This window comes from Clupea harengus, chromosome 6 (assembly GCF_900700415.2).
Source record: "Clupea harengus chromosome 6, Ch_v2.0.2, whole genome shotgun sequence".
In the NCBI taxonomy this organism is placed as follows: Eukaryota; Metazoa; Chordata; class Actinopteri; order Clupeiformes; family Clupeidae; genus Clupea; species Clupea harengus.
This window is the reverse complement of record NC_045157.1, coordinates 6,466,052-6,474,791: the sequence shown is the minus strand read 5'-3', so window position 1 is coordinate 6,474,791 and position 8,740 is coordinate 6,466,052. Positions and strand designations below refer to the sequence as shown.

Below are 8,740 nucleotides of genomic sequence, written 5' to 3'. Positions count from 1 at the left end.
CCTTTTTGTGCCTACCCTAAAAGACCCTTGACACGATTACCCTTTGACAGGTGGTCACACACCAGAAAGGGAGAAAACAGAAAATCAATCAAAGTCATCAGAGGCAAGTTTACAGCCCGTAATGACCCTCACCACATCCTGCTGCTGAACTCCTGCAGTGAGAGGCCAACACAAACAGAACAGAGAACAGAGAGATCAGGCTTAACACAAGACAGGCATATTTAAAGATGCAACCATCTCTTTTTTGAGACAGTTTCTCAGTAATACTTTTAATGGCCTATTGCCTATGAGGGAACTCCTGTTGGTCAAAACAAATAGAACAGAGAACAGAATCTGTCATTGATCTGGCACTGAGCTAAGTCCCCAGTGATTTATCATATTTGAAGATGCATCTCTTTCTGTGACAGTTTCTCCGGTATACTTTTAATGGCCTATGTCCATGTATGTAATCACAAAGGTCTGATGCTATGTGTAATGCTCCCTAACTTTAACCACATACTCAAACCTGCACTGACACTGTCCACAACCTTAAATGATCTTTCACAAGATGGCGCAACAAATCAAAAGCTCAACTGCTTGAATCCTACTCTCTCACTCCCTCTTCCTCTCTCCTTTTTTGCAGACAGACAGACAGACACGCACACACACACGCACACTGAGACATATAGGCAGTGTCTTCACTTTTGCTCTCCTCAAATAAAATCTCCCTCTTTTTTCCCTCTCACTCTCTGTCGCTCCCTAACAGAAAGATTTAAAACATTGCTGAAATATTTTCACTTTCCTTCTCAGGGAAAAAACACAAACCACAAAACAAAATCAGATTAACACACAATACACAATTTAGTATAATATATATATATATACTAAATTTACAACAATTTAGTAATACTATTTTTTTATATATTATATAAGGTGGACAAGCAGAAGTACAAGGCCAAAACCATCTCTAAATGTGCTCGGTGAGGCTGGAGCCTTAGTGATGGGTGATTGCAGGGTCCTGTTGTGTCTCTGTAATGAGAGGGGGTCAGAGATGTGTGAAGTTTCCACTGGTGTTTGCAACCAGTCTGCTGTGACGCCATGATATAAAAAACATTGTTGATAGTGAGAAAGTTAGTGGCTGGAAACTTCTCGACCCTGTGTGGTTTTTTCTTTAGAGGCCAGTCTTTCTGCAGTCTTTTCTTTTGTTGTTTGTGACAGTTGTATTGCCCTGTTCTCCTCAGCCGTGCTCTTTTAGTCGATTGCTGTGCATGCAGGTCTGAGGACAGTGGGCTGTAGTGAGGCGAGGCTGATTCTAGGAAATACCGTCTGTTTTAAACCGCTGGGGCTCAAAATCCTCTGTGGTCAAGCCATGGCGTGTGAGTGATATACAGCAACCAGCGCTCTGAGAAACAAACAAGAGGGCAGGATGTTGGGTAGGAGGACAGGGCCTGGCCTCAAAGAGAGAGAGAGAGAGAGAGAGAGAGAGAGAGAGAGACAGAGAGAGAGAGAGAGAGAGAGAGACAGAGACAGAGAGACAGAGAGAGAGAGTGATCAATATATCACACACCACAGCCTCACTATATCCCTCCACCATTTTCATTTTCAAAAGTTTCGTTTAAATATTTTTTTTTGGTTGCAAAGGAGCAATCTTGTGGTTTTCCAGCAGCTCCAAAGACATTTACCAAATGGATAAGGCCAGCCTCAGATGCCCAATGTATATTCAGGACTGGCTACTGAGGAAACTTTTCCAAAACAGCAGGTGCTTTCACTATTTGAGTAGAGCTTGTCATGTTAGCATTGCAATTCATATCCTCTTTCAAATAAATGTATTCATATTTTTCTGAATTCATATTTATTTGTCATATTCTAATTAACAGTACATTTATGAAATAAATACATATATTAAGAAAGCATCACATCAAAAAGTCCTCCACATTTGCATTGGGCCATTTACTGTTGAATTTGATTGACCACCTTCATGAGGGGAAAAAGCATCAGCATGAATAACAATACTAAAATGCAGACAGAAATGAGTTAACAGAACTTAATAAATCAGATACGTGTGTTTCATTAATCTGGACAATGTGACAGTGGACAGTCTTGTAATTACAACCATACGTTTAGGGTATATTTTAACATTAAATTAATTACACACTAATGTACTTCTCTTCTCAATGAATGAATATTCATCCTTTGTCATTTTAGATGTTTTACATCAGAGTAAACAGCCTCTGGTTGCAAGTCCTTTTTCTTTTCTCCCCTCTTCTTTCTTCTTGTAGAAAAATGCAGAGAAGAGTAGTTCATCATCTCAGCATCACTTCCCTGTCAATTCAGAATAAGTTCAGTTTATTTCCAGCTAACTCCTGAATCCTAATACCTTTAATAAAATGTATTATTTTATTACATATTATTATGGAGATAGTGATATACAGTTCAGCGCTGAAAATGCATGTCATGTAAATGTGCAAGGCAATTCTGCCAAAAGGTAGACGCTGGAACTTTCTTGCTTATGTTTTTAGTTGACCGCTGTTGTTAAGTAATTCAAAGACTGAAACATGCCAACATTTAACAATGTGTCTTAAACTTTACAATAAGATTGGCATCCCTATGAAATGATAGCATATCTGAGAGGGTTATTAGAAGCCCAGCCGCAAACATTACAGCACTTGAGTTACCTGAGGTGCCTCTAGCACAGGGTTGTTACAGTGCAGTTGATTAGGAGTCATCTCTGTTAAACAAAAATAAAGATCAATATGTAAAATTATGAAAATGGCTTCCAGTCTGTATAAAATGCAGTAGATAAGATACAGTGCTTACCTTTGCAGTGATCACACACAGATCTCTTTAAATGTGAAGCAATAAGAAGGGTCATCACAGCAACACACACACCTAATGCCACTCCCAAACCAACAACCACGGAGTTCATCCAGTTTTCTAGAAAGACCAAAGTACAAACTATTGTCTCATAACAGCACATCTCATATCATGCAAAATAAGAATGTAGCCTACCCAATATCTAACATATATATGCAAATATACAGTACACTGCCGTTGAAGGACATACATGCATCAAAAACATTTTCTAAACGGTTTTTACTATTTACCTGTTTTTGTGGACATGCCACAAGGGATGGCCTCATCTATGCTGTCAGGCATCAGTTCAGTATATTTAGGGGTTGCACAAGTAGGCCTACATATTTTTTTAAACAAGAAGGCCTAATTCCTTGACAAATCGGTCTACAACTCACAATTACTGCACGTTTATTTTTATCACATCGACAGTCTGGTTAATCAAAGCACTTCCTCTTGTTTACCACGCGCTCTAACTGAAAACTGAGTGCGCGCCAGAGCTAGTATAAAACTTCAGACGCGCGGGAGGGGTTACTAGGCTACGTGGCTACGAATGATTCCACGGAGATAGACGAGTTTGGAACTGAAACGCTTTAAATATCCAGCGCCATCCAAAACACTCTTCTTCTCTGCTCTCAACTCTCTACTAAACCTGCCTCACCCTAACTCAAAACAAAGCAGAAAGGAAAATGTAATCAATACAAACAGTTAACAATATTTAGAAATGGCCCATTTTCGGTTCTTACACTAGTATCACCTGAAGAACGAGTAGCCTACTTGATGTAGAAACTCGAGAATTGATCTAGCTGCTCAATTACTAAAAATACTCGAGTAGGCAACTCTGTCCAACTTCTACTTTAAAGTAATGTTCAAAACAAAGTCTAAAATCTTTTTTCTACCAAACGTTGTTAGGCTACATTCCAAAAGGGAGTAGCCTGTCTTGTTGTGATATAGATATATATATATATTTATATCACATTTGCTAAATCGGAATGCCCTCAATGCCTTCCCTTTGGAATTGTACACTCATCTATGGTTTATTCACGAATACAAATATACAGTATTTTTGCAGGACATTGATTAAGGACATAACCTACATGTTTTAACAGTTAGAGTGCCAGAATTTGTATTTATGTATTACCTTTATTAGGGGGGATATCGCAAGAAGACGGCTTTTGTCCGTTCTCAGAGCTCGACTCAGTATCTTCAAAATCCAAAAGAAGCAAACAAATAGTGAATAAATATCAATTGTATTTATACCCCTGAGACGAGCAATACTCTTGGCTGGTAGGGAAACCTACCAAGTAGATCTGGTGGAAAAGTTTAATCACCATTCATTATCAGTGCATTGGAAACTTTGAATGGTAACTATAACAGCCATAGAAAATAACAGTTGATTTAAAAGCTGACAATTCATAGAGGCTATTACAGTGAGTGTGTAGTCAGGCAAGGTAATACATGAACAAAATAAACGTATTCTGTTATTTTGCCAATTGGTGTAAAAAAGATGAATTCCGTGGTTAAATAACATGTTGTCTGGAGAACTAGCAAGCTGGCAATCTAGCATAGCAAGCATAGAATGAGAAACTAGCAAACTAAAGGATTCAGGTTTAGCAAGAGTAATCAAATGTAACCAAACAAACTTTGTCTTTCGAAGGACTATAGCGGAACACCTCGGCAGTCGTTATCCCTTACGTTAGCGATGCGTCAAAATAATACATATGAGGATTGCACTGTATTACGCTATATTAATATTATAATAACATAGAAATGAAGGGAAAAAAATTATACCTTCGAAATCCAAAGAAGTCCCGTTGCCAATCCTAACCACAAGTCCTGAGATAGCACCACAGTAATATATTCCTGAATCTGAATCTTTTGTGTTTAAAATCTGCAAATAATGTATTCCTTCGCGGATGATGGCTTGGAAATGTTTGCCAAAGCCATCATATTCTGAAGTTTTAAAAGTTCCTACAATATATTGAAGATGTTTTGGTGGTTTTAGGTGAAACCAGGAGATGGACCTGAAGTCAGTTGTTAAATCTGCGTCACATTTCAGAGTTACATTGTCTCCTATCTTTACTGTTACTGTGGTGTCTGGTTGGTAACGGTATCCATCCGAAGAGCAAACAGGGAGAATATATATAGAGAAAGGGGGATAGAGAGAAAATTGAAAAGAAGGAAAGTTAGAAACAACAAGAAGCCTAAGTAACTTTAGAAACACAGTAATATAATTATTTTCATTCATGTTTATGTACGATTTGGTCTTACTTGTAATCACAGTAGTGATCTGCAACAGGATGGTATATACCAAGATCATAATTTCAAGGTCAATGTATATGCAGACCATTCTATGAATTGAAGAAAATCAGTGATCAGTAATTTAATTAAACTGCTCTCCTTTCAACCCTCTTCTAGGACTAGTTGGGTTTCTATAGAGATGTATATGTTGAAAAGTATAAGTAATAAAATAAAATATCGACAATAATACATGCAAAAAACATTGTATGTCTAACACTTGCCTTAGTTGATCAGCATTACAATTGCACTGAGCATTTACAGGACCTAAGAGATGTGTCCACAGTGATGCTATTTATGATGTCAGGCAAAGAGGCGGAAGTGTCACCCTTTCTTGTTTGTGTGCTTTGATACAGGAACCACAGAGGAAAGGTTTACCCGTCCACATCACCACATCTGTTTCAGGTTGTCTTTTAACTTTTCTCTGAAGGCCTTTCACCATATAGTATCAAACATGATTTAGTCTATTAATGTCTATTGTGAAACAGAATTATGGACTCTCCAAAAGATTTTCTGACATTCATGACACTATGTTGTTATAGTCCTTATTAGTATGCATGTTTCAAGCACAAGCCATGTGCTCCATGTTCAGAGAAGTTGACTGCACACTCTGGGTCTCTGTGTTCTCTTCACATCCTGTAGTGTCCACATATGGCTGCCCATACATGAGCTCTGCATTGGGGTCTTGGTAGGTCCACATGTGCGAGTGGAAACTTTAATGGATTCTGCAGTCAGGATAAGAGGCTAATTCACCATGTACCTGTCCAGGGTTTTGTTTGAGTGAACCCTACCAATGTAAAACTCAGTACCAGTATTTTGGGGTTAGAACTGGAAAAATGACATAGATCCGTGTGCTGCAGAGGTCAGGAGGTCAAGTTCAGGATCACTGTACAACCTGCAGGATAATTTCTACTGGGGCAGTTGGAGCTATTTTTAGCAATTGCATTTAAAATCTCCGCGAGTTTTTGTCCTACAGACATAACAATAACACCCCGAGAAACCCTGAAACTAAGACATAAATGAGCACTTTGTAAAGAGAATAGTGCTGAAGCGTTGAAAATGTCTCTCTCTGAGCGTGAAAGCAACCGGTGATGGCCCACCCATTAGCAAATTACGGCTATTCATATGATAAATGCATGGTAAATCGGCGATCGCTATTGGGTTGTGACGTGGCCACAACTACTTTGAAAACACCCCGTTTCGCCTGTAAACAAGTCCACGTTTACCTCATATATACAGCTGAACACGATGAGGGAAAATGTATCCACTACTACTAACTACTAACACACACATTATACTAGTCCTGGTAAACAGTAGCAGCAAGGGTTTAGAAGTAACCATACCCACAAAATTAGACAATACTGTTACATTTAAAACCATCGATGATTATAAATGAAATCATTCCCATTTGTTGTATTTTACTTTATTGACTTAATCTTTTTGGCTGGTCAGCTACAGTGCACACAAATAGGATGTCATGTGAGTAATGATATACTGTTGGCCCTATGCAGTCTTTATAGCATGGTCTTGTAATGTACAGCTTGCCACTTATTGTGAAAGGCCTTGTGCTTAAATACAGGGTCATGCTGCCCTCTTCTGGCAATGACAAAATGTTCTGAGACAGCAGTCAAAGGCACAGGGGGCAGCATTGATTCTTAAATGGAAAAGTCACACAGTGATATGGGATGAGAGAGAGTTGGGGGTTGGGGTGTGTGGGGGGCTGAAATAATGAACATCTACTGTCAATCACAAAGAGTGTAAGATCAAGACAAAGGAAAGTATTGATGTAATGAACATGCTTCCAGTTCTATGGGACAGCAGATAATGACTGTCGGTCAGTTGACTATCCACAGTTCACCAGCCAGGAACCAGCAGCAGTGGTGGCAGCAGCAACAGGCAGTGTCTCCGGCTCAATGGTGCCATTTTGTAAGCTGTCATTGATCAGGCACTGAGCTCAGCGTGTCCCCAGTGATTTATGAGCCCACTGCCATGTTGCAGCAGAAGTCACTGCAGGGTGTGGCCCCACTTGGTTTCTCCATCATGGCCAACTGTGAAAGGGTGTAAAGAGGAGTGAACTTTATCCTGAGTTAACCTGTGATAACCTCTGTTAATATTCGCCTTGAGTTCAATGAGGAAAGGAAGTGAGATCCCCTGGAGGAGTGTATCCCATGTGTGTACGCATGTCTGTGGATGATAGACAGTAGTTAGTAGAAAATCTCTTAAATTAAGATTGTATTTAGTCTATGACCACATGTTTGACAAGTACAGGTGATATATTTATCTTCCCTTTCTCAGTTATACTTTTAATGGCCTCTGGCCATGTATGTAATCACAAAGGTCTGATGCTATGTGTGATGCTCCCTAACTTTAACCTCAAACCTGCACTGACACTGTCCACAACCTTAAATGATCTATCACAAGATGGCGCTAGTAATCAAGAGCTCAGCTGCTAGAATCATACTCTCTCACGCTCACTCCATCTTCTTCTCTCCTTTTCTTACAGACAGACAGACAGACAGACAGACAGACAGACAGACAGACAGACAGACAGACAGACAGACAGACAGACAGACACACACACACACACACACACACACACACACACACACACACACACACACACACACACACACACACACACACACACAGACATAGTAGGCTGTCTCTTCACTTTGGTTCTCCTCAAATAAAATCTCTCTCTCTCTCTCTCCCCCCCCCCCCTCTCTCTCTCTGTCTCTCCCTCACAGAAAGATTTAAAAACCATACCAGATCGTGGCTATTTGCTTGTCGACTTGCTACACAATATTACAACATTGCTGAAATGTTTTCAGCAAACATGCCTTCCAATGATAATACCTACCATTTTACAAATGGAGTCTGAGGTCATTTACATTTGTAATGTTGTACCATACAGTGTAACTTATTGCTAATACATTCATTTACACTCATGTTAAAGTCTGACAATTATTATGTTTACATGTATATAAGCTTGTTAGGTGAATTTCTATTGCCTCCTGCCTCGAGAAGGACATCATAAAGTAGCATACAGTCATCAAGGCCAAGGTAGAAGGCTGCCTTTTCTGCTTGTCAAGATGAATTGCCTGCAGCCTAGTATGTAAAACCACAGGCTCATTATTTAAATATGAATATGGTATTGAGTAAAGAAAATCACAAACTTCCTATAATGAATAAAGATGTGATAAAACATTTGCTTTAGTAAATAAACTGATGTATAGTTATGTATTTCTAAAGCTTTGTCAACACTATAACATAGTGTTAATGTGATGTTGTTGTCCTGTCCCAACCACAAAACTAAATCAGATTCACACACAATACACAATTTAGTATATAATATATATAAAAAAATAGTATTACTAAGGTGGGCAAGCAGAAGTAGAAGGCCAGGACCATCGCTAAATGTGCTTTGTGAGGCTGGAGCCTTAGTGATGGGTGATTGTAGGGTCCTGGTGTGTCTCTGTAATGAGAGGGGTTCAGAGATGTGTGAAGTTTCCACTGGTGTTTGCAACCAGTCTGCTGTGACACCATGATATAAATAACATTGTTGATAGTGAGAAAGTTGGTGGCTGGAAACATCTAGACCCTGTGTGGTTTT

The 8,740-nt window shown here is 39.2% G+C and overlaps 1 protein-coding gene across 2 annotated transcripts; it reads right to left on the bottom strand.

Moving 5' to 3' along the window:
- Positions 1-2,036: 2,036 nt before the first annotated feature.
- Positions 2,037-5,245, bottom strand: LOC116220744 (programmed cell death protein 1-like). 2 transcript variants are annotated; one of them, XM_031568854.1, is made up of 6 exons: positions 5,101-5,245; positions 4,621-4,926; positions 3,971-4,033; positions 2,797-2,913; positions 2,655-2,707; positions 2,037-2,301 (listed from the first exon to the last, which is right to left on the bottom strand). In XM_031568854.1, exons 1-6 carry the CDS (start codon positions 5,177-5,179, stop codon positions 2,176-2,178), a joined length of 744 nt encoding a protein of 247 aa, XP_031424714.1. In that variant the 5' UTR covers positions 5,180-5,245; the 3' UTR covers positions 2,037-2,175. The 2 variants fall into 2 exon arrangements, with proteins under 2 accessions (XP_031424714.1, XP_031424713.1); XM_031568853.1 differs by lacking the exon at positions 5,101-5,245 and having other exon boundaries at positions 4,621-5,092.
- Between the last annotated feature and the right edge of the window lie 3,495 nt (positions 5,246-8,740).